Raw genomic sequence first — 27199 nt, forward strand, 5'->3', positions numbered from 1 at the left:
TATTCACTGCATGTTGAATAACTAAAATGAATATAGTTCAGTTAAAAAAAAAATATTTTCTAATCTCTGAAATTTCATCTGCCAACACCAGCAGAAGAGAGGGTAAGATTAGGGAGCAGAGTTTTTCGCTGTTCTGCCTTTTCCAGTTTCATCACCTTTCTGGTGGGCTACCTGAAAGAGCTGGATGATAACACTCCTGCTGTTCTGCATCTGGAGTCTGAAAAGGATTGGCATAAGTATTTGGGGGGCCCATTTCACCCCAAAATTAAGCCCTGAACAGATGGCTGTTTTCTTATGTCATTCTAGCACTGGAAAGCCTGCACTACTTAATTTAACTGAGTTAACTGCCATTTTTTTCCAACAAGGAATAAATAATAGGCAACATTGGCCTTTTGGTGCCATCCAAAAGCTTTCTCCATTCTTTTTAAAGAAAAAAAATATCACCAGTTAAACATATTATTCCAACGCAGGAAATAAACATACTTGAATTTCATAGTTTTTGTTGTTTGTTTGACAGGCATAAGACTTTGCAAAATTTCCAGATTTTTCATTTTTTCTGCAGCAAGCTGTTCTTCTTCAGTTGCGATGCCATCCTTTTTTTTTTCTAGAAAAGAACGAGCAGTTAGCATTTAGGAAAGAGTTGTAAGCCCTAGGAGCTTGGAGCGCAGAGCAGTTTGCATTTTCACACTAGTTTGTCTAACAGCCCACAATACAGGCACCAGTCTGGTGACTCCAAGTTTTCAAACTTATTTAAAATGTTCTATCCCGCCCTAGGAAAAACCTTCCGGGCTGCTTAAAATCTAAAACAGGGGTGCCCAATAGGTTGATCGCAGAGTCCATCCCAGGCGCTGTGATAGACTTGCGTTGCCTTCACAATATAGCGGGCCGATCCCTGATGTCAATTCTGTTGTTGGAGAGGAAGTTCCAGGCCAGCCAATTGCTGCCTGGCTGGCCCGAACTTCCTCTCTGATGGCAAAATTGACGTCAGGGAGAGGAATGCTGGTCGACCCAATGCAGGGAAGCAGGGAGAGCTTGGGGCGGCGGCGGCTTTGGGGCCTGTTCCCCGACGGCTGCAGCAGTGGCTTGAGGAAGGGCAGGGAGAAAGAAAGAAAGGGGACAGGCAGGGAGACGGAAGGAAAAAAGGGAGACGGAAAGAAAGAAAGGGGGCATGAAGAGAGAAAAAAAGAAAGGGCGGCAGAGAGAGAGGAAGAAAAAGTTGGGGGAGGGAATGAGGTCTGGAGGAGAAGCATACAGGCTGAAAGAAAGGAAGAAAGATTGGATGCACAGTCAGAAGAAGAAAGTGCAACCAGAGGCTTGTGAAATCATCAGACAACAAAGGTAGGAAAAATGATTTTATTTTCTATTTAGTGATCAAAATGTGTCCGTTTTGAGAATTTATCTCTGCTGTCTATATTTTACACTATGGTCCCCTTTTACTAAATCGCAATAGCGTTTTTTTAGCGCAGGGAGCCTTCGAGCGTGAGCGGACTGCTGGACGCAATGGACCACTGGTCTGACCCAGCAGCGGCAATTCTTATGTTCTGGTCTTACACCTTTTTCTTATCTGGTGGAAGTGGATCTTTTATTGCACAGGAATTCTAACCTGAATCATGACTGAAGAAAATTAAGCACTATTTTAAGATTGTGTTTCTCAAAAATAAGATGTGTATTTTTTTGTGATGCTGGACAGCTTTACAGGGGAAAACAAAGAACCAACAGAGCAGAAATAGTAGAACAGCCTTGATGAGGGAATTTTTCTGACATTGAAAGCATCATGGATGCAATCTCCTCCATTCTAGAATATGTGTTCTCGCGGTTGCTGAAATGACAGTCTCATTGTGAGCATTATAACCTTTTGAATCTGTGCTACATCACTGAGAGACAAGGCAAATTAAAAGCAGGGAGAGGGAAGACTGCATCCATACCTCTTTAGACTGAGCCCATGAGATCAAGTTTCAAGTTTATTGTAGTTTTGATTTAAACGCAATATCAAGTATTTTCAATGCGTATAACAATAATAAAAATTTTGATTGCAAATTTGGATTGCAAGACTACCAAAGTTGATGACCACTTCTATTTGAATAATACACAGCATATATCTTAGCAAATTAAAGAGTATCAGTCATTTCAGAGGTAAAATTTGTAGTAAACTCTTCGAACCTCAGGTTACAAGGCCGTGTAGTAGCTTAACACACATCCTTACAGGTTCCTTTGTTTTAAGTGCGATTACACATATAAAGTGCTTCTCATAAAGTGCTTTTCTCTTATGTTTCTCTTATATTCATAATAACGTTCTTTTTAATTTCATTTAATTAGTTTAACATAAACTTATCTCATGTTGCAGCAGGCAGATATTACCCCTTCCGACACATTTCAAAGGCTTTCTTCAGGGTCGGGGTATTATCAGTGGTTAAACCATGTTAACTGTTGATTTCAACTTTTTTGTTTCTTGATTGCTATAATGACTTCTTTGGATTGCCGGCATGCCTGTCAAAATTTGCTGCAATATATGCTGTGTATTATTGACACAGAGTTGCAATAGTAGCCGAACTGGTAAGACGCTTCTATTTTAGCCAGTACAGAACTCACTTTTGGACTGAGATCATGTCACTCTGTGAACTTTTCTCAATAGCAGGACTGATAAGGTTAAAGTCTAAAACAAATATGGTGGTGCACTGGCTAACAAAATTCTTCCTACAGAAACCACCTAATTGAGCTTAGAAATAACTGTTTTTGACATTGAGTTTTGCTTCTTCTATAAAGGAGTGTAACACATAATAATGTAGAAACACCACCATTAAAATCTTAAAATATTCAAAAACATATTTGATTACAAGGTTTCAAACACTAGCGGGAAAGCACTGCTACCTGCTTCGTTATCCTCACTTCCACTTTCAAGGAATCGGGAATCCATTCGGAAACGATCATCTGTGCCAAACCGTGACTGTAATTGCAGAAGCTATATCCACAGAAGCACCACAAAGAAACAAGAGACATTAAAGACAAATCTTGTTTCTGTTATTGCTCTTCCTTCTAAATGTAAGAAACTGTGGGGACAATATTTAGCAGCCTGCTCCACACTTAAAAAGATAACTGGATGAGTTATCTGGTCATTTTTAAGTGGCTTTTCATCTAAGTTTTGCAATCAAACTGGAGCACAGAATATGAAGTCCTATACTTAACTGCTTCTCCCCTACCAGAGATTGCTGCACTCATCTCCCATCTGGTGGCAACATTAAGAAGTACATGTGTATATCTCTCCCACAGGATTCGCGGTTTCCCTACTCGCGAATTTGGTTATTCGCGATTTTTTTTTCCTTCTTTTTGCAGGCTGCCCGTACCTTACCTGGTGGTCTAGCGGTGATGTGGGGCAGGAGTGATCTTCCAATATTCCTGCCCCATGCAGAGCCATCATCAAAATTGCTGCCGTGAGTTCCCGTTGTAGTCTTGAGACTACAATAGGAACTCATGGCAGCCATTTTGATGACGGCTCTGCACGGGGCAGGAGCATAGGAAGATTGCTCCTGCCCCGTGTCACCGCTAGATCACCAGGGGGCAGCAGCCGAAGAGCCAACCTGAAGACCTCCACATAGCTAAAGCACATAGCAAGGAGCGGTGAATACATTGCCACTTTTCTTTTGGTAGCCTAAGCAGTACCAGAATACTCATTTTTTTCTAGTTCTCAAAAGATGCCACAAATCTCATAGCACATCGTTTACTTACAAGTCCTTTAACAAGCAGAGTCCTGGAGACTGGTTTACATTCAACTTAAAGATGAAAGAGGAAAAATCCTCATTGAGCAGGAAATAGATTAGGTCCCTGGCTAATCTTTCTGTTAATACACATAGGAGTCTGTACTCTAGGTGACTATCCTCCTCCTCCATCACCAGTAGAGTATAGTGCCCTCTTCAGTTTGTACCAAAGCAATCGATATTCACTATAACAGAAGAAAACAGAAGGGGAACTTCCTTGAAATAATAGTACATTTCTGTTCTGCTCTGTTAACAATAGATAGCATGAACTAACAACATAAGCATACCAACAAACCAAACTGTTGTGTGTACACAAACACATAGGGAGCTCAAGCACTCAACAAACTTAATGCTTTATTAGTCATATATAATTACATGTACAGTACTTTCAACTGACAGGAGAAAAACTCCAGTTCTGGACTATAGATTTATCCGAGGCAAAAAGTAGGCGCATTGAAACTGACAGAACCCTGAAGGACCTCAGACTTGTTTCTCTTGGGCTCCGCCGCTTCCACACACTTGCATTTTGCATAATCGCTGTTCAGGGTCTCTGGGAGGGATTTATTCCCAGCCACCTGGACCCAATGCGGTTCCACAGCCCTAGAGGACTCAGAGGAGGCTAAGCCTGAGGCACCCACCCCTCCCTCAAATACCCCGTGGTACACGGATGCTCCTTGGCTGGCCATCCAGTTCAATACTGGCATGATATGGGTGCAGAACAATCAACTTTGATCCAAATCGAGGGGTTTTTTGAGGTAGAGGCTTTAGAAAAAAAGATAGTTTAAAATCCAAGATAGCCATTGCCAGAGAATTCATGCCAAAAACTGCCTGTGAGGGGCTCCCCTGAAGTTGAAAAATTTCAGGGAAGGGGTTTTAGAAGTGGGGGACCCTATCTCTGAGCCTAGAACCCTTTAAAAATCAGATTTTCAGACCGCCTGATTTTTCCCACAGGGAATAATGGGCTGTACTCACTGTGCTATGCGTACCTGCCTGCCTGTCTGTGTCAGCTTTTACTGTAGCCTGACTGTATGGAAAAGACTTTTCTGCCTCAAAATCTGTCAGATGTAATCCAAAACTGGAGATCTTTGGGGCTGCCAGGATCTTTGGGTTGCCAGGAGGACTCAACCCCCAAAGATCCTTGCGCCGCGATGGGGGGGGATGCAGCTGGCTCCTTGAAGCCTAAAAGGGAATAACTCAGGGGCCTCACAGCCTGTGCTCAATCCTCTGATAAATCAGAAGACAAGCTAGCTCCCAGGGGAACGGTCCCCGAGCTTCCAAAATGCACAGAGCAGGATAGCTCAGCAGGTATACCTGGGGTTTGCCTTGTGAGCTGTGGACTCTGCGTCCTCTCCCAGGCAGAGTAGCCCCAGATTGGGGCATGTCAGCCTCATGAAATGGATAAATAATACATGAAAATAATAAAACTGAACACAGCAGATTAGAATACACCTTCTCAGTTCCTTTCAAAAGGAAAAACTGAAGAAGGCACTATATTCCACTGGTGAAGAAGGAGGAGCTTAAAGATGTGATTAACTTCCTTCTGTAACAGTTTGTGACAGGGGAAATTCACCTAGAGTACAGACTCCTATGTTTATGTCACGGAACATGCATTTATATACTACTTTGGCAACCCATAAGAATTCTCAGGCTAACAAGACTTCATGAATCTTCTAATTACTGACCTTCTCACCAACTTTGCCTTCAAATTGGGTTTTAATTTTGAATCTCTCGATGTCATCAGCATCTGAAGCACCATCCTCATCTTCACTGTCGTCAAAAAGCTTTCCAGATCTTTTAGTAGTAAACTCCTCAGAAGTACATAAAAACAATAAGCATTAATAGTACAGTAAAGCAGCATATGCTGTGTTAAATTAATGGTATCGAATGACTCTGCAGCCGTGTTAAGGACTGCAGGAAACAACCTGTAAGGCAAAATAGCTGGGTCAGGGTCATCCACAGATACATGGAAATCAGGAGCTGGGTCGGGTAATTGCATCTCTTCCCACCAATCCGTCACTTGGTGAGCCCCTTCTCCACCTGCTTTTCAGCAGCTGGTTGCCCTTACACTTCCCATCCATCTCAATCTGACCTCTGGCAGGAGGAGCATAGTATCACACATAGTATCCATCTCCTTTGCTGTGGGAACCCATCTCTCTCCAAACCATACAGTACAACAGTGTCCCACACAATTAGGCCAAGAAACAGCTCAGTGGAACAGGAGGAGGAAGTGGCCTGATGCACTGCTCTCTTCCTCTTTCTGGGGGTCCCTTAGTGTGGCTCAAGTGGGAAGGAGAGAAGAGAAATGATCAGAGGAGGGGAACTGGGAAGGTGACATGAAGCGGAGGGAGAGGAAGTGGTTGAAAAGGGACAAGGAGCATGAGAGCAATGAGAAGACATGAAGAAGAATGGATTCAAGGTTTATTAGTATTTGATCAAATCGCTTAACAAATGTTTCTAAGCGAAATATACCAACAAAAAATATAAGAACATAAAATATCTACAACCTAAACCCCCCCCCCAAACTAATCTCAGTAAAAAATGAATGAGGACCCTGTTTTAAGGAAGGGAAGAAAAAAGAGGGGATGAGAGAAAAGTAACATAGTAACATAGTAGATGACGGCAAATAAAGACCCGAATGGTCCATCCAGTTTGCCCAACCTGATTCAATTTAAATTTTTTTTTTTTTTTTTTTCTTCTTAGCTATTTCTGGGCAAGAATCCAAAGCTTTACCCAGTACTGTGCTTGGGTTCCAAGTAAGAGGGAGAGCAGGGTCTGAACCAGGGGAGAGAGACTTCCCCACATTCTCACCACAAATCCTAGTCACTTTCCCCATGTGACAGCAAGTAAAAATACATTTTTAGTAATATTGTCAATTGCCTTTGTTTTCCTGAATGATGTAATTTTGTTTAGATGCTACTGAATTCAAGGCCTGATTTGAGTGTGCAGAAATGGGGTCATACTTGACTAGTGTTGAACCTGCCAAATTAAATATAAATATACTCTTGTCTCCCACAGTAGGGGATCCCCTTTTTCTGGGATTTCAGAAAGCATGCCTCTTGGTTGTACTTACTTTTGTTTTAGGTCTCTCTTTTGAAACAAGTCCTCCGCTGGAGTTTTCCTCCATCTTATCTTCCGTTTCGTTGTCAGATTCAAATACTATGTGGCAGCTTTTGCTGGCTGGCTGGCAGTCCTGAATGAAATACTGGATGTTAGTGATACTATGAGATAATGCAGACATTTAATATATAATGGATTATCCACACTGCTCAGTCTCCCAAAAAATTTCTTATGAAGTTATGAAAGGCGATTCTTATTTCTGAAAGCTAACGGCCTCTTTTACAAAGCCACGCTAGCGGCTGCACTACGCTAACAGCCCCGAAGCCCACAGAGATTTAATGGGGCTTCGGGGCTGTTGCTGTACGGCTTTGTAAAAGAGGCTGTAAGAGATAGCACTTTAATTGTCTTCTGATTTTTTCAGATAATTTTTGCAAGATTACAGGGCTGCTCCCTGCTCAAAATTTTTTTTTTTTAATTTTACAAGGTTTAAACATTTTTATTGATGATAATAAAAAAGAAAACGGACAATATAAATGCGATCATCTATACAATGGTAAAAGCTACATAAACAGAGTCTTCATTAACCAATTAATAAAGTATTATCATCAGTTTTCAAACAAAGTGACTATGAGGGCACAACTATCCCCAATCCCAACTACAAGATAAGAATGCAGTCACGTTCATCTCAGGGCTCTGGACTCTTATGGGCCCCAAAGATCAAGGTCACAACCCCCTCTCCCCCTTTCCCTAACTTATTTGTATTAATTTGGGAATGATTTAGGGAGGACCACATAAAAATATAACAAGCAAGAAATTTTTATCCAGGACTGTGCTTTTCAAATTATTTAAGGTGCAGTAGAATTCTTTATGCATACAAACTGCACAGTAAAACAGATATTAACAAACCAAATGTTTACTAATGACTATGCATCCCTAATCTCGGCTTCCGAACACGATGCCAGGGATGTGCGGCCCTGAGGATGTGCTTGCTTTTGCTTGGGCCTAGAGGCAGCCCTTCATGATAACAAAGTTCTACTATCAGGAATGGAAGAAGTTTTAAGTTTCTCACATAGGTAGCTATGGGCTCTACTGCTAAATGCTGGCTGTAATATCACTCACTTTTATCCTCGGGCAACAAGACGAATATAGTTCATATAAAAAACAAAACCTGTTTGAATTTGCTTTTAAACTGAATTGTAAACACATAGAGACTGCTAACATTTATAAGGGATCAACTTCAAAGATGTATGCAGAATTAAGCAGGAGAATTCCTGACGGTACAGAATATTATCAGACTGACAATATACCACCCATCTGGACAGCAGCAGATGGGCCGTGTTGGATGCGTTGGATCACGTTTGATGCAACAACGGTGACATTAAATTTATACTGCGCAGAAGAAAGGCACGGCAATCTACTTCTGTATTCTGCCACGAAAACTTGATGATGTTCAAGTCGCTAGGACTTGAATACAAGTCGATGGCACCTAACCGAATATTATCTGTTATATATAAAACACTGATATGAAAAGCAAAGAATATGAATGTAAATATTTTTTTTTAAATTCACATAATGCTCGACATTAAGAGTTGGCAGCATGACAGAAACTGAGTGAACAGATGGCCATAAAGCCCGACACAGCTAGCAAGTTTTAAGAGTAAATGGCCATATAAGCCACAAAGTTTCCAGTTATTCTGACATAAACCCTGTGGCCTAAAGTGGCACGCATTACAATTTAGACACCAGGTTGAATGAGCAGGTAATGAAAAGAGCCACCAAGTATAAAGCATTGTTAAAGCTCTTGATCGTAAATGTCTTCTGCACAGAGGCATAGCGAGGGTGAGTGCCCCCCCTCCCCCTATCTCTTTAATTTTCTTGGCACGAGCAGCATCACAAACTTGCTGCCTGAATCATGTCTGCTCTCCCTCTGATCTCACTTCCTAGGTGCAAGACCCGGACATGATGTCAGAGAGAGCCAACACCGATGTGGGCAGCAAGTTTGTGATGTCGCTCACGCTGGGAAAATTAAAGAGGTATGAAGGAAGAGACAGGGCACACATGCGTGGCAGGGGTGGGGTGGGAAGGAGTGGGGGAAGGGTGCCAGCGCCCCCACCAAGACGGCGCCGGGGGCAGACCACCCCCTTACTATGCCACTGCTTCTGCATAGACTTTACGCTAGTTACATGGCTACTGTTTCTGTGCAGGCAGCAGGATCACTTACCAGGTTCGAAAGAGCTCCTTGGATGAGCTGCTTCTGCATGTCCCGCTCTTTCTGTCTTTCTTGCAGTGCTGCCAGCCTCTTTTGATTGTCGAGCACCTGTTTAGAATGAGCAGGGATTGGAGATTCACTTTCCTTTTCTAAGGAATCCCCGCTGGGTGGTAATGCAGGATTTGGAAAATGTCTTTCAGGTTTGGTATTCTGGCCCAATGCGACAGGCCCAATGCTACAAGTATTGTTGCTTTCCTTCTTAGTACTCAATTTACTTCTACTCGTACTATCATTTTGGTCTTCAGTACAAGAGTCCTCACTGCTTGTAATGTCACTGCTTTCCTGCTCCTGGCCAGATTTGGTGCTGCTTTCATCATTTCTCATGTTACTTTTAACACTCTTTATGATGCGTCTTAAGGATTTAATTTCTTTTACTGCAGCTGATCTTAAAACAGCATTGTCATCTTCCGAACTGCTGGCGTCAGGTTTTAACTCCTCCAGCCTGTTGCTAATGGTAGTTGGAATCTTTATAACCTTTTTCGATACAGACTGGATGTTTTCCAAAACATCATCCTTATTATGGAAATGTAACTTGTGAGGGGTGGCTCCTAAACAAGAATCAGAAACTTTAGAGGGAACCTCTGAGAAACCCACTTCAGATGACTTCTTCTCCAACAGTGATCCTAAGCCTTTGAAGGCTGGAAATTTCACATGTGGCTTTCTTTCCTTTGGATTATGCTCATCATCTGTGCTCTCCTCATCTAAAATAGAGGACAGTATCTCTTCCGGTTTTGTTGGCATTTTATTCAGTGCTGATTTTTCAGATACTGTCCCATCATTTTTCATCTTCTTAACTTTCCTGCTAGAGTTGCAGAGATTCACACTGCCGGTGGTGCCTTCTCCGATGCCATCATTGGCAGACTCTGTGGCTAGTCTCTCTAAATCACTTAAAGACAGATCTAGGCGATAGCAGTTTTGCATCATGGTTTCATAATCACCGTCGCTTTTAGAATTACTACTTTTATCCAATAAGTCGCTTTCAGAACTACTTGACTCTGATTCATCAGCTGCAGTGTCAGGCAGTAAATACATCTTGTTCTCATCTCTCTTGTTGGCTTCTGAATTTGTAAAATCTATATTATGCATCTCATTTAGAGCTGCATCTAAAGGAGCAATTACTGAATGAACATTATGTATGCTCTTGGATGCTTCAGGCTGATTTTCCTCCTTTTTTCCTAAATTTACTGACTTTGGTTTCTGTAGATATTCACCCTTCTGACTGTTCTGGTTGGGAGTTTTTGCCACTGCAATAATTTCATCTGTGTCTGCAGAATCATACTCGTCGTCACCATCAATATCCTCCTTGATATTGGCTTTATTTCTTTGAGAAACAGTCTTAGTTTTGGTTGAATCTGTTAAAGCCCAGTGAGTTTTATACTTCAGCTCAAAGGTATCTCCAACAACCTCTAAATTAGAATCTTCGTCCCTATTGTTTGGGCTCCCCTTTTGCATTCTGTTTTCCATTTCAACCATCACTTTCATTTCTTCTTCAGAATCAATTTCACCATCACCCGTGCTGTTTCTAAACCTGGGATAATTGTTTGGAAATGGTTTCCTTTTAGGCTCATCTGCATGGTGAGTATGAATTTGACGCGATTCAAAGGGAATATCTAACTTTGTCTTTGGTCTTTGGATTGCTTTGCCTGGCTGTTCATGTTGTCTTTTAGATTCAAAATGGCTGCCAGAATTTAATGACCCAGGAAAAGGCTCATTTTCTTGACTGTTCTGGATCCTGAGCTTTTTAGGTTGGGCTTTAGAGGATGTGAACTCGCCACGACGTTTTTTGCTTATGTCATCATTACCTCCTTCCAGATGCCACGTGAGTTGTGATATGGGTATTGTTTCACTAGACTCCCAGTTCAGTTTGCTAATGTTGTGGCAATATCTTGATGGATCATATTTTATAAAGTTAGTTCAGGTTAAGGATTAAGAAAAATCAGAATGATATATTACTCAAAGAAACATTTCTTTCATAACTAAAGGCAAGTACGTATGCACAGACATTTGGCCCACTACAGCTATGCTGCTCCGATTCTTTATTGTCCAAAAAGAAATCTTATGCCTGCACCTTAACTTTGGGATTTTTCTGCTTGCTGGGTGAGGGTTTTTTTCTGGATGTTCAGTTAACCTGGCTGGGTTTTTGATGTTGATACCTAACTGTTTCCGGGGGGAGGGGGGAGTTTAGTTCCCTTTGTTAGGCCTGATAATTTGAGAACAATGTATTTGGGGTCTTGATTGTGCTTTGTGTTCTCAGTAGTTGATACTTCTTTTGCCTGGATGCATCTTGTTGATGTTGTGAATTGGGATTCCTCTTTGAAGTTAATCAAGTTTTATTTGGTTATATTTTAAAACAAAAACAGTTTTAGAGAAGAGAGCATCCTCAAATACCATTAATGTAGTTTACCAAAATTAACCAGCAGAGGGTGCAATTTGAATACTAGAAAAAGGTGCTGTATCACAACTGGTATGTGTTCCATTCTAAATTCTGGACAGACAATGAAGAATTGCCAAATAATTTATGGTCTTCGCTGAAGACTTTTATACAGACAGAAGTAGCCTAATGGTTAGTGTAGTGAGCTGAAATGCTGGACAACTGGGTTCGATTCCTACTGTAGCTCATTTAACCCTCCATTGTTCCAGGTACAAAAAACATCTTATATTTTGAGCCCATTATGGACAGAGTAAGTACCTGTAAATAATGTATACAGTGCTGCGTACATGTACAGTGAGAGATTAGGGAAGCTGGGTCTGTTTTCCCTTGAAAAGAGGAGGCTGAGAGGAGATCAAGATACTGAAGGGAATAGACTTAGTAGATAAAGACAGGTTGTTCACCCTCTCCAAGGTAGAGAACACGAGAGGGCACTCTAAAGTTAAAAGGGATAGATTCTGTACAAACGTAAGGAAGTTCTTCTTCACCCAGAGAGTTGTGGAGAACTGGAATGCTCTTCCGGAGTCTGTTATAAGGGAAAACACGCTCCGGGGATTCAAGACAAGGTTGGACAAGTTCTCGCTGAACCAGAACGAACGCATGTAGGGCCGGTCTCTGTTAGGGCACAGGTCTTTGACCTGTGGGCCGCCACGTGAGTGGACTGCTGGGCGCAATGGACCATTGGTCTGACCCAGCAGCGGCAATTATTATGTTGTTATGTTCTTATAAAGAAATACTAAGTAGTTGTAGGAAAACTTGAATATAAATAGAAAAGTGAATCTTAATGTAACCTGCAAAGAGAAACATGAAGATATGAATAATATTAAATTTTAAGCTTGCCTCCTTTACCAAAAGGATATTTTTCTTCTGTGTTGGCCTTTAAGATTAAGCACAGGTAAAACTCTTCCAAATTTACTGACAACCCAGTCCTGTAGGGATTAAAAATAATGCAACATTAAAAGTTGTCAACTATAAAAGGTAAATAAAAAAAATATTCTTCCGCAAACAGAGATGTGATACAAAAGACCTTAAGTGCACAAGCAACTTTTGTTTCTGAAACTTAAGCAGAAATAAAACAAAACAAAAAGAATCCAAGTGATATCTTATTATTGGACTAACTTAAACATGGTTAGATTAGCTTTCGAAGGTAATCCTTCTTCTTCAGATCACAAGAAGGATTACCTTCAAAAGCTAATCTAACCCTGCTCCGGTTAGTTCAATAAAGCAGTTACTTACCATAACAGATGCGGTCTGTCACAAACTTTGTAAACTTCTTAAAGTGGCGATGCACTTGGGACCTTCCATGCTGGGGCTCCGTGGATTACGTCACCCACCTGAGAGAATATGCTGCCTGCTTGTCCTGGGATAAAAAGGTATCACTTGGATTCTTTTTGTTATAAGACTAGACTTGAAAAGAGCTATAACAATTTTAGGAAACAATACAAAAAAGGGATTTTTATGGTAATGATTGGTTGTGTTTAAAAATTAGATCTGGGTGTTTTTTATGTTTAAGCTGTGTATAAACACTTATTAGGGTTGCACCATGCCTCACTAGATTTGATACTCATTGTCACAGTTATTAGGTGTTAAGTAATATTATCATCTGCTGAGATGTAAATTTGTGTTATAATTTGTTGTATACCATGGCCCCATCCAAATCAAATGACAGGAAAAAAAAACTCCACTTGGAATCCAGCTTACAGCTTCAGAAATGGGCCAAACTCACAAAGCAGAAACATAAAAATTTATCTTTCAGCAGAAATATTTCTCCACGTTCTCATTCTTCGCTCTTCAGACGTCCCGACTCCTTCATAGATGTCCACACTTTTAATAACCCCAACAGGGAATCCCTGTTTCGTGTCAGGGGGGCTTCTGCTCTCTAGCTCAGCTCTGGAAAAAATGGTCATGAAAGAGTTGGGACGTCTGAAGAGTGAAGAATGAAGGCGTGAAGTGATATTTCTATTGAAAGGTAAGTGCTAAATTTTTTAAAATGTTTCTGCTTTGTGAGTTTGGCCCGTTTATGAAGCTGTACGCTGGATTCCAAGTGGGTTTTTTTTCCCTGATAAATGATGTTGCATTCAGCCCCTGCCTTCAAGTTACTTAGAAATACGAGGGTGCAGATACGCCTGAAGTCTTTTTTCTCCACTTTATGATATGTCAAGACTCCAGCTTCAGAAGGTCTTTTATTCTCACTTCTCTACACATTTGGTGGTTATTTAGCGTCTGGACTTTTTGATTCGTGCTTTTTGTTCTAACACACTCAATCCAATCCTTGGGACACACCTAACCTGTCAGGTTTTCAGAATATCCACAGTAAATATGCATAGTAACATAGTAAATGACGGCAGATAAAGACTAGAACGGTCCATCCAGTATGCCCATTAGTTATACTCAATAAAAATACATGATTAAATTAACTTGTCTCTTCTTTGATATTTCTGGGTCATAGAAAATATATAGAAAATATCACCTTGCGTGGGGACACAGTATTGCTAGGTGACTTCAACATGCCTGATGTGGATTGGGTTACACTTACCTCTGCTTCCGGCAGCAGCAGGAGGCTATTAAACACTATGAAGGGAGCAAGACTCAGGCAACTGGTGTTGGAACCAACAAGGGATCAGGCAATACTGGACCTGATACTTACCAATGGAGAAAGTGTCACAGAGGTCTCGGTGGGCGACACATTGGCCTCCAGTGACCACAACATGGTATGGTTCAATCTCAGGTAAGGTTTCACTAAATCTACCACACTGACCAAGGTCCTCAAATTCAAGGACACAAATTTCAAAGAAATGGGAGACTTCGTTCATCAGGCGCTACAAAGCCAAGCAGAAACTGATAATGTGGAAGAAATGTGGTCGACTTTGAAAGCCACCATACAAGAAGCAACAAACCGATATGTTAAATCAGTAAGTAAACGGCGAAGGAACAATAAGCCACAGTGGTTTACTGCGGAGATCTCAGACCTCATCAAGGAGAAGAAAAAAGCATTCATCTCTTACAAACAATCAGGGAAGCAGGACTCTAGAGCAGACTACCTGACCAAATCAAAAGCCGTCAAAACAGCAGTCAGAGAGGCTAAATTCCACATGGAAGAGTCTCTGGCAAAGAACATCCAGAAGGGAGATAAATCCTTCTTCAGGTATATCAGTGACAGAAGAAAAAACTCAGGCGGGATTGTAAGTCTTAGGAATCCAGACGGAGACTATGTGGATAAGGATTCGGAAAAAGCCCAACTATTAAATGAATACTTCTGCTCAGTCTTCACCCGAGAAGCGCCGGGGCTTGGCCCTCAGCTACAGACAAGGGTTGGCTCAGTTGACCCTTTTAGTAACTTTGAGTTTACGCCCAGCAGTGTCTACGGTGAGCTGTCAAAGCTCAAGGTTAACAAAGCAATGGGGCCGGACAACCTGCTCCCCAGGGTGCTTAGGGAGCTGAGTGATGTCTTGGCGGAGCCACTGTCCGCGCTCTTCGACCTCTCCCTTAGTACAGGCAGCGTCCCATTGGACTGGAGGACGGCTAACGTCATTCCACTCCACATGAAAGGCTCAAAGATGGAGACAGCAAACTACAGACCAGTGAGTCTAACATCGATAGTGAGCAAACTAATGGAAACTCTAATCAAACAACAATTGGATAAGATCCTGGATGAAGAGAATCTACGGGATCCCCGACAACATGGATTTACTAAGGGGAGATCATGCCAATCCAACCTGATCAGCTTCTTTGATTGGGTGATGGAGAAGCTGGATATTGGGGAGTCCCTAGACATCGTGTACCTGGACTTTAGCAAAGCATTCGATAGCGTACCACACCGCAGGTTGCTGGGCAAGATGAGTTCTATAGGATTAGGTGACACATTGACGCAATGGGTTGGGAACTGGCTTGGAGGTAGGCTTCAAAGGGTGGTGGTGAATGGCACCCCCTCCGAAATGACGGAGGTGATCAGTGGAGTGCCACAGGGCTCAGTCTTGGGCCCAATCCTATTCAACATCTTTATAAGGGACTTGGCAGAAGTGCTTCGAGGTAAAATAACATTATTCGCCGATGACGCCAAACTAAGTAATGTAGTGGGCAAATGCACAACAGACGAAGATTCAATGCCCGACAACATGATGCACGACCTACTCCTGCTGGAGCGATGGTCTAGGACATGGCAACTCAACTTCAATGCCAAAAAATGCAAAATTATGCACCTGGGCAGCCAAAATCCATGCAAGTCTTATACCCTTAATGGTGAGATCCTAGCAAAAACGGTAGCAGAACGAGACTTGGGGGTAATCGTCAGTGAGGACATGAAGTCTGCCAATCAAGTGGAGCAGGCTTCATCCAAGGCAAGACAAATCATGGGTTGCATACGAAGGGGTTTCGTCAGCCGAAAGGAGGAAGTCATTATGCCATTGTATAGATCCATGGTGAGGCCCCACCTGGAATACTGTGTGCAATTCTGGAGGCCACATTATCGCAAGGATGTGCTGAGACTGGAGTCGGTGCAGAGAATGGCCACCCAGATGGTCTCGGGACTCAAAGATCTTCCATACGAAGAACGGCTTGACAAATTACAGCTATACTCGCTCGAGGAGCGCAGAGAGAGGGGAGACATGATCGAGACGTTCAAGTATCTTACGGGCCGCATCGAGGCGGAGGAAGATATCTTCTTTTTCAGGGGTCCTACGACAACAAGAGGGCATCCGTGGAAAATCAGGGGCGGGAAACTGCGAGGTGACACCAGAAAATTCTTTTTCACTGAAAGAGTGGTTGATCGCTGGAACAGTCTTCCACTACAGGTGATTGAGGCCAGCAGCGTGCCTGATTTTAAGGCCAAATGGGATAGACACGTGGGATCTATTCACAGAGAAAGGTAGGGGAGGGTCATTAGGGTGGGCAGACTAGATGGGCCATGGCCCTTATCTGCCGTCTATTTCTATGTTTCTATGTTTAGACTGTAAAGTCCACCTGGTATTGCCCTAGATTCCAAATGCTGAAGTTGCCATCCAAGTTCACTCCAGCCTATCCAACCATTCTACAGGATATCTACCATAAAGTCTGGCCAGTAACGTCCTCATGTTCCAAGTTAGTGGAGTTCCCATCGATGACCTCCTCAGCCCAATCCTACAGCAAATCATCACATATGGGACACAGACCATGCAAGTCTGTCCAGTACTGGCCTTAGATCATTCATTTACATTCTTCGTTTTCTAATTAGAGATCTTCTAGGTTTATCCCACGCTTTTTTGAATTCCATCACCATTTTCCTCTCCACCACTTCCCTCGGGAGGGCATTCCAGGTATCTACCACCCTAGCCATGAAAAAGAATTTCCTAACATTGGTTCTGAGTCTTCCTCCTTGCAACCTCAAATTATGCCCTATAGTTTTACTATTTTCTCTTCTCTGGAAAAGATTTGGTTCTATATTAATTGCGAGCCATGGAAACGAGGGTAAGATACTAACATGGATTAAAAATTGGCTGACGGATAAGAAACAGAGAGTGGGGGTAAATGGACAATACTCGGATTGGAAAAGCATCATGAGTGGAGTGCCGCAGGGTTCGGTGCTTGGGCCCGTGCTCTTCAACATATTTATAAATGACCTGGAAATTGGTACAACAAGTGAGGTGATTAAATTTGCAGACGATACAAAGTTATTCAGAGTAGTGAAGACGCAGGAGGTAAAGACCTGCAACGTGACAAACATGATCGAGAAATGGGCCGTGACATGTCAAATGAGGTTTAACATAGATAAGTGTAAGGTGATGCATGTCGGTAACAAAAATCTTATACATGAATACAGGATGTCCGGTGCAGTAATTGGAGAGACCCCCCCCCCCCCCAGGAAAGAGACTTGGGAGTACTGGTTGACAAGTCAATGAAGCCATCTGCGAAATATACGTCATCGTCGAAAAGGGCGAACAGAATGCTAAGAATGATTTAAGAAGGGGATCACAAACAGATCGGAGAAGGTTATCATGCTGTTGTATCGGGCCATGGTATGCCCTTACCTGGAATACGGCGTCCAGCATTGGTCGCCGTACATGAAGAAGGACACGGTACTACTCGAAAGGGTCCAGAGAAGAGCAACTAAAATGGTTAAGGGGCTGGAGGAGTTGCCGTACATTGAGAGATTAGAGAAACTGGGCCTCTTCTCCCTTGAAAAGAGGAGACTGAGAAGGGACATGATCAAAGCATTCAAGATAATGAAGGGAATAAATTTAAGATAAAGACAGGTTGTTCACCCTCTCCAAGGTAGAGAGAACGAGAGGGCACTCTCTAAAGTTAAAAGGTGATAGATTCCGTACAAATGTAAGGCAGTTCTTCTTCACCCAGAGAGGGGTAGAAAACTGGAAAGTTCTTCGGAGGCTGTTATAGGGGAAAACACCCTCCAGGGATTCAAGACAAAGTTAGACAAGTTCCTGCTGAACCAGAACGTATGCAAGTAAGGCTAGTCTCAGTTAGGGCACTGGTCATTGACCTAAGGGCCGCTTCATGAGCGGACTGCTGGGCATGATGGACCACTGGTCTGACCCAGCAGCGGCAATTCTTATGTTCTTAAACATCTCATATCATATCTCCCCTGTCCCTCCTCTTCTCCAGAGTATATATACGAGGACTGTTCAAAAAGTATCAGGACCTTAATTTTTCTTGCAGAAATAAATAACGCTATGGAGGCATGGTTTGATGCATGTATGTAGGCCCCCTAATGCATATGCTTGAATTTTTTCTCGCCTACAGAAGCCATCAGTCGCTGGTAGACCGCCGATGAGTGAGGAAGTGTGAGTGCCATCCGATTTTCATTTTTGACAAAATGACTGAAAAAGATGAACAACGCTACTGCACTAAATTTTCTGCAAAGCTTGGCGATTCCCAAGTGGAAACAATCCACAAGATTCAACAGGCCTTCGGAGACGAAGCAATGGGCACCACACAGATAAAGGAGTGGTGCAACCGCTTCAGAGATGGCCGCACATCAGTGGAGAATGAAGCACATTCTGGTAGGCCCTCAAGATCCAGAAATAGATTGTCATTGACAACTGAGGACCCTGGTGATGCAGGATCGTGAGATCACCAAGGGGTACTACCAAGAGATTCTGCGTCACCTTCGTAACACTGTGAGATGCAAACGGCCGGACCTGTGGGCAGCAGGCAATTGGCAGCTCCATCACGATAATGCACCTGCCCATTCATCACATTTGATATGGAGTTTCCTGGTCAAACACAACACACCTGTGATTTGTCATGCTCCTTACTCTCCCAACATGGCTCCTTGTGACTTCTGGCTTTTCCCCAAGCTGAAAATGCCCCTGAAAGGGACCAAATTTCAGTCAAGAGAAGACATTATGCAGAATGCGCCGGACCAGTTGCGAGCAATCTCAAAAGAGGCGTTCCAGTGCTGCTTCCGACAGTGGCAGAACCATTGGAAGAAGTGTGTGGCAACCCAAGGGGACTACTTTGAAGGAGATTAATACAAGATTGTTGTATCAGAATATGAGTATTTTTTATGAATAAAGGTCTGATATTTTTTGAAAAGCTCCCGTATTAGGTCTTTCAGTCTCTTCTCTTACTTCTTTTGGATCAAACCCCTTACCATTTTCGACGCCTTCCTCTGGACCGCTTCAAGTCTTTTTATATTCTTCACCAGATACGGCCTCTGAAATTGAACACAATACTCCAAGTGCGGCCTCACCAATGACCTATACAAGAAATAGATGTGCATGCACTGCCTCCTTGGTATGCACATCAGCTTCATTGTAATGCTCTTGTCTAAAAGACAATCAGAGACTTCAAAATATTCAAAACACAGCTATTTGGTTAATATTTAATATTTGATCATATTACCCCATTTTTGAAAGCAGCCCATTGGCTTCTCATTCCATACTGTATCACCTATAAAATACTTTTCTTGACCTTCAAAGTATTGACCCTTGTATCTCACATGTTTCTTGATCCCATATACACCTTATAGTTCCAACATATCGAGAAATTGTTCATGAGGATGGCTACTTTTTCAGTAAAAGGTCCACAACTTTGGGATTCTATTCCTTTAGATTTCCAACTATCGAGTTGGTAAAAATGTACCAAATCCAGCTTGAAAATTAAAACTTACAACATTATAGTATATAGTAAATTAATAATTTTATATTTATATATTTGGTTTTGTTCGGGTTCTTTGCTGAAAGTTCAAATATATAAGTATATTATGTAGTCTTTTAGTCCTAATTTTGTACATAAAGAAATTTAAAGGGGACAGGTTTAGAACAAATGCTAGGAAATTTTTCTTCACTCAGAGGGTGGTGGACACCTGGAATGCGCTTCCGGAGGATGTGATAGGACAGAGTACATTAAGGGGATTCAAGGAGGGATTGGACAAGTTCCTGAAGGATACAGGGATTGAGGGATATAGATAGAGGTAGAGATAGGATCATGATAGAGGTAGAGATAGGATCATGAAAGGGTATAGATAGAAGAAAAATGGTGATTAAAGGGTTTTAGACAAAGGATCTCTTACAGGTCATGGACCTGATGGGCCGCCGCGGGAGCGGACTGCTGGCGCGATGGACCCCTGGTCTAACTCGGCAGAGGCAACTTCTTATGTTTCTGCAATTAATCAAATTTCTCTTAGATTTATGATACATAGTAGGAATCAGAGAGTCAGACTGTACAAAAATAGAGGAGCTGAAGTCAAAGGTTTGATGTATTGACTCCACAATCATGCTCTGCAGATACAGCTAACCTTATCCCATTTGCCACCTAAGATAAGATTTCAGTGACAATTTTCTCAAATCAAAAGGATAATACAAAATACAAAACCTTTGCATTCCTCTTCATTGTCCCCCATCATTTACTACACATGTACTTAAATGTCTGAGTACCTTGTGGTCAGGTACTTCAGTTCCCGGTACTGCTTTTAGCTGAAAATCCACTACTCCTGCTTTTCTCAGAGACTCCGTTAGACTTGATCTGCTGTCTGTGAGAGGTTTTTCTTTCTTTTCCTTCACTTCTTGCCTCTCTTGTGCCAGCCTGAATAAAATATGGCAGAAAGATTTGTTTGTGACAGCATTTCAATACAACGCATGGATAATTAAGATGCACACAATTTAACTCTAAATTCAAAACAAAGGTTTCATGGACCATGGCTGAATTGTGTTTGATATAGAAACATGATAGATAAAGGCCAAATGGCCCATCCAGTCTGTCCATCCACAGTAACCATTATCTCTTCCTCTCTCTAAGAGATCCCACATGCCTATCCCTGCCGGACGCTCTTCTGAATGCAGTCCAATACTCCTAGGATCTATCAAGCTGCCTTCTAGGGATCCACTGACCGCCACCAACCCAGCCAGTCCCTGCACCGGTCAGCTGTCAGTCCTTCCTCCTCAGCCTTGGACTCATCCAGCTTCAGTGTCTTCCAGGATAGTGGGTCTGGTAGATCAAATAGCTACAAGTGTCTTCAAATAACACATGAACCCAGAGATAATAAATTACTTATTATAAAAAATATCAGTTGATGCTTTCAGTCTATAGGCTAGCATCTACAATATTTCTCTAATTGGGGATAAATATCAAAGGAATTTTGTTTTCTCAAGCTCTGCAAAACAGCAACTAAAACCTAATTTTACCAAAGCAATTAGACCAATAAAAGAGAGCTTAATCCAACCACTAAGTATCTGAGGCAGAACAAAGCAATGTTTTTTATCATAAATATTTGGAATCTAAGAGAGAACTGGATGTTTGGCTTTAAATGGAAAAATCGCAAAATCAACTGATTCCCACTCAAAATAAAAAAAGCTCCTTTCCAATGCCTTCCTATGCTGAAGAAGAAACTGTTCCACTCAAGAGTTGACAGAAATATTATTCCTCCTTCACCTCTATCTTCATTTGCTCACTTGAATGGACACAGGAACCGATTCAAACATGAAGAATTCCATATGTATGTGAGCTCTGACTTACAGTATATACTACTAAAAATATATAAAGATTGCTTGTTATGCTCGACAAACTATTGATATTGTGAAATTATTAACAAGTGAAACTCTGAAACTTGTCTTTAGCAAAGCTCCCCTGTGTGATGGGAACCCACAGGAAGACGAGTCCAGTGCAGGCCAACGCCGGGTGGAGAAAAGATGGAAGTGCACCAAGGACATGGACCTGCGGCTAGAGAGACAAGAGAAGATAGAGAAGACAGCAATCGTCGTGGGAGACTCCATCATCCGACAAGTCGACAGCCACATAGCAGGAGAAAGACAGGATCGACTGGTAACCTGCCTACCAGGAGCCAAGGTGGAGGATATAGTGAGCCGCATCAACAGGATCATCGACAGTGCGGAAGGAGGAGATACTGTGGTGGTGATCCACGTTGGGACAAATGACATGAGCAACAGGAACTACAGCAGGGAAACACTGAAAGACCAGTTCCAGATGCTAGGAAGGAAGCTGAAGATCAGAACGCCGATGGTAGCATTCTCGGAGATCTTGCTGGTACCCAGGACCGACGGGAAGAGGCAGACAGAACTGCAAGCAGTCAACGCATGGATGAGATGCTGGTGTGAGGAAGAAGGATTCCACTTCGTGCGCAACTGGATGGCGTTCAGGGGGAAAAGCAAGTTATACAGGAAGGATGGACTCCACCTCAGCGTAGATGGAACGAGGCTACTTGCAGGCAGCATCAAGCAAGAAATTGAGAAGTTTTTAAACTAAGAAGAAGGGGAAAGCCGACAGTCGACCAAGAGTCGATGGTTCGGGGAAACGGTATACCCGGAGGATACCATCAAGAAGATTGCAGGGAAGACTCACTGGATCATAGGCAAGATAGAAATCCCGACAGATCAAAAGGGACGGAAGCGAGGGAGACAGAAGGAGGCAGAAAGTGCAAGAAAATAACAGGTTCCAAACTTAAGTGTATGTATACAAACACAAGGAGCCTATGGAATAAAATGGGGGAAATGGAAGCTATAGCACAAAAAGATAACCTAGACATCATCTGCATCATGGAAACATGGTGGAATGAGGACATCTGGGACACTGTACTACCGGGATACAAGCTGTACCGCAGAGACAGAGTAGGACAAAAAGGTAGGGGTATTGCCCTATACATAAAAGAGGGAATTGAGTCTACCAGAGAGAACATGTCGGAAACAAACAATAAGGTAGTCTCTACGGGCCAAAATACTGGGAACAAATGGAACTGATACATAGATCGGCATCTACTACCGACTCCCAGAGTAGTCCAAAGAGACTGATGAAGAAATGACGGATGAGATTAAACACAAATGCAAGGGAGCCAATGCAGTTATCATGGGTGACTTCAATTATCTGGGGATAGATTGGAACCTAGGCAACTCCAGCTGCAGTAGAGAGACCAAGTTCCTGGATATTGTAGGCGATTGCTTCCTGGAACAACTTGTCATGGAAAATACAAGAGGAAATGCAATTCTAGACTTAATTCTAAATGGAATACGAGGACTGGCACAAGGTATAGAAGTAGAAGGGACACTGGGAAACAGTGATCACAACATGATCCACTTCATCCTAGACACAGGAACAAAAAAATCGATCCAGAACAACAGCCACGACACTGAACTTCCGAAAAGGGAACTATGAAGGGATGAGAGTCATGGTGAGGAAGAGGATAAGCACGGTAAATACGCTAGAGCAAGAGCATGGTCCCTTTTTAAGGACACAGTCACAAAGGTGCAAAATTTATATCAACAAGGGTTCCAAGAGTTAGAAGAACAAGGAACTGTAGCGGTGAAGGAAGCTATCAGAGACAAGAAGACTTTGTTTAAGGAATGGAAAAGGACAAAAACAGAAGAAAACTGGAAAAAGCACAAACAACATCAAAGCAAGTGCTATAAGAAGGTAAGAGAGGCCAAGAGAGACTACAAAGAAAAAATAGCCAAGGAGGCCAAAAATTTTAAGCCGTTCTTTTGATATATTAAGGGGAAACGACCCGTGAAGGAAGTGGTGGGGTTGTTAGATGACCAAGGAATAAAGGGAGTACAAAGCCATCGCCGACAAACTGAACACATTTTTTGCGTCTGCATTCATCGAAGAGGACATATTCAAAATGCCGGAAGCCGACAGGCTATACACAGGAAATGAAGATGGGAAACTGACAGGGATGACGGTCAGTCTAGAAGAGATATGAAGACAGATTGATAGGCTTAAGAACGATAAATCCCCGGGACCAGACAGCATCCACCCGAGGGTAATCAAGGAACTGAAAGGGGTTATAGCTGAACTGCTCCAACTAATAGCCAATCTGTCAATCAAATCAGGAAAGATTCTGGAAGACTGGAAAGTGGCGAATGTTACGCCAGTCTTCAAGAAAGATTCGAGGGGAGATCCGGGAAACTACAGACCAGTGAGTCTGACTTTGGTACCGGGAAAGATGGTAGTCGCTAATTAAGGACCACATCATCGATCACCTTGACGGACACAAACTGATGAGGACCAGCCACCATGGCTTCAGTATAGGAAGATCTTGCTTGGAAAACTTACTGCACTTCTTCGAAGGAGTAAATGGGCACATAGACAAAGGTGACCCGGTCGACATTGTATATCTAGATTTTCAGAAGGCGTTCAACGTCTACTTCAAAATTACAATCCATGGAATCAAGAGTGATATACTCATGTGGATTAAAAGCTGGTTGGCGGATAGGAAACAGAGAGTGGGAGTGAATGGACAATACTCGGACTGGAAAAGCATCACGAGTGGAGTGCCACAGGGTTCGGTGCTCGGGCCTGTGCTCTTCAACATATTTATAAACTACCTAGAAATTGACATGACGAGTGAGGTGATTAAATTTGTGGACGATACAAAGTTATTCAGAGTAGTAAGGATACAGAAGGATTGTGAAGACCTACAAAGAGACATAAATACCCTCGAGGAATGGGCTGCGAAATGGCAAATGAGGTTCAACGTGGATAAATGCAAGGTGATGCATGTCGGTAACAAAAATAATATGCACGAATACAGGATGTCCGGTGCTATACTCGGAGAGAGCCCCCAGGAAAGAGACTTGGGAGTACTTGTAGACAAGTCAATTAAACCATTCGCGGAATGTGCGGCAGCTATGAAAAGGGCAAACAGATTGCTAGGAATGATTAAGAAGGGGATCACAAACAGATCTGAAAAGGTTATCATGCCTTTATACTGGGCCATTGTATGCCCCCACCTGGAATACTGCGTCCAACACTGGTCGCTGTACATGAAAAGGGACATAGTACTACTCGAAAAAGTCCAGAGAAGAGCAACAAAAATGGTTAAGGGACTGGGGGAGTTGCCGTACAAGAGGCTAGAGAAACTGGGCCTCTTCTCCCCTGAAAAGAGAAGATTGAGAGGGGACATGATCAAAACGTTCAAAATATTGAAGGGGATTGACTTAGTAGAGAAAGAGAGATTGTTCACCCTCTCCAAGGTGGAGAGAACGAGAGGACACTTGCTAAAGTTGGAAGGGAAAAGATTCCATACAAACGTAAGGGAATTCTTCTTCACCCAGAGAGGGATAGAAATCTGGAACGTTCTTCCAGAGACTGTTATAGGGGAAGCACCCTTCAGGGATTCAAGACAAGGTTGGATAAGTTCCTACATACGCAGAACATACGCAAGTAAGGCTAGACTCAAATAAGGCACTAGTCTTTGACCTAAGGGCCACCGTGTGAGAGGACTGGTGGGCACGATGGACCACTGGTCTGACCCAACAGCGGCAAATCTTATGTTCTTATGTAAGACAAGATAAGAACATAAGAACAAAAGAATTGCCATACTCGGACAGAATGAAGGTCCATAAAGCCAAGTATCCTGTTTCCAACAGTGGCCAATCCAGGTCCCAAGTACCTAGCTAGATCCCAAGTAGTAAAACAGATTTTATGCTGCTTATCCTAGGAATAAGCAGTGGATTTCCCCAAGCCATCTCAATAATGGCCTATAAATTTCTCTTTTAGGAAATTATCCAAACCTTTTTTAAACCCTGCTAAGCTAAGTTATTTCACCACATTTTCCATTTACTTGGCTAAATAATATCAGATATTTGAATATGTGGTAAGGAGGAGAGTTGCATTTTAAATGTCCAATAATTAACATAAATGTTGGGTCTGATGTTCAAAGGCACTTATCAAGATAGGAATAGCCCTTACCCGGATAAGTGTTGGTGAGAGAGATACCAAGTGGAACTATCCAGATAGTGCTGCAAATATTTCCTGTAAGCTACCATGGTGCTATCTGGATAGTGCTGCTGAATATTTCTTTTAGCCAACTTGGCACTATACAGACAGAACCGAAACAGTCTGTGGGCCAAGCCAGAGATGAATCAGTTAGCCGCAATATTCAGACTGTTGCTATCTGGATAAAGTTATGCTTGCTCAATATCATGTCTAACCAGAAAGAACAACCAGTCAGCACTGATTCCAGACATTCAGTGGCACTCACCATCCAGATATTGCTGCTGAATGTCTGGATCATATTTACCTGCGGTAGTTGGTGTTTAAAAGAAATGTTGATCACCTCAAGCTCAGTATTGAGCGATGTTTTCCTATTTTGATTTGGCTTCTATTTAGACCCTGGAACTTTCTTTTAACCCATTTACACTGAGCAAATAAAGCATAATCAGTTTGTTGAAACTGTAATCTGTTTTGTCTTTTACAATAATTATAGCAATTTTGTTCTGGTTTTACCTGTGTAAAAAGCTCTCTTTGGCCAGCTCGATTTTTAACATACAACCTTTCCATTTTGTCGTATTTAGGATGGACACACCTGTTAACAAATAATATTTACATGAAATCAAAACCATATATGCTGCAGAACAAAATAAATCCACAGAACTGCTTTGAAGCAATGACTTTGCAATCCACTGTGAAGAGGGGGGATTCCTCTGTTCACTAAGGGCCAGATTCTCTAAGCTCCGACACCATGGTAAAAATACCGTGAGGGGAACGATTTTTGCTTTACTGGCAATTTTCAGCACAATAGCATGCAAATTCTATGCATGTTATTTGTGTGGAGAATTGCCGGTAGATCAAACACATCCACAAAGGTCCTTAGCTTTAAAGGTACTAAATTCAAGAGCATGGGAAATTTTGTCTACGAGACGCTGCATAACCAGGACACAACAAATAGTGTGGAAGTACTGTGGTATACTCTAAAATCTACACTACAGGAAGCAACCAACCTCTATATAAAAACAGTGAGTAAACAGCAGAGAAATAATAAACCTCAGTGGTTCTCCGCGGAGATCTCAGAACTCGTGAAACAGAAAAAAAGAGCAATTGTATCCTACAAACAATCAGAAAGACTAGAAGCTAAAGTAGACTATCGGGCGAAATCTAGAACTGTCAAAACTGCAGTCAGAGATGCCAAACTTCAGATGGAAGAGAATCTAGCAAAGAATATCAAAAAAGGGGCTAAATCATTTTTCAGGTATGTAAGTGACAGGAAAAGGAACACAGATGGGATAGTGCGTCTTAGGAAACCCGACGATAAATATGTAGAATCGGACTCCGATAAAGCCAAACTACTCAATGAATACTTCTGCTCAGTCTTTACCTGCGAGGCGCCGGGATCCGGTCCACAGCTGCAGGCAAGGGAGAGCTCAAATGACCCGTTCCGGAATTTTCAATTTACCGCCGGCAGCATCTTCCAAGAACTATCAAGGCTCAGAGTGAACAAAACCATGGGACTGGATAAACTACATCCCA

General features: G+C 42.3%; 1 protein-coding gene across 2 annotated transcripts in view; it reads right to left on the reverse strand.

The window, feature by feature from the left end:
- Window positions 1-27199, reverse strand: part of NOL8 (nucleolar protein 8) — an 82741-nt gene that overhangs the window by 40575 nt on the left and 14967 nt on the right. Inside the window, exons 4-11 of one of the 2 annotated variants that reach the window (XM_033926046.1) lie at window positions 26180-26258; window positions 20377-20524; window positions 12367-12435; window positions 9031-10986; window positions 6823-6942; window positions 5435-5560; window positions 2869-2959; window positions 484-604 (exon numbers count right to left, since the gene is read on the reverse strand). In XM_033926046.1, coding sequence (XP_033781937.1) covers window positions 484-604; window positions 2869-2959; window positions 5435-5560; window positions 6823-6942; window positions 9031-10986; window positions 12367-12435; window positions 20377-20524; window positions 26180-26258 — 2710 coding nt within the window. The remainder of the gene's footprint in view (window positions 1-483; window positions 605-2868; window positions 2960-5434; window positions 5561-6822; window positions 6943-9030; window positions 10987-12366; window positions 12436-20376; window positions 20525-26179; window positions 26259-27199) is intronic. The other variant, XM_033926047.1, reaches the window with a different exon arrangement.

Source organism: Geotrypetes seraphini, chromosome 17, assembly GCF_902459505.1.
Source record: "Geotrypetes seraphini chromosome 17, aGeoSer1.1, whole genome shotgun sequence".
In the NCBI taxonomy this organism is placed as follows: Eukaryota; Metazoa; Chordata; class Amphibia; order Gymnophiona; family Dermophiidae; genus Geotrypetes; species Geotrypetes seraphini.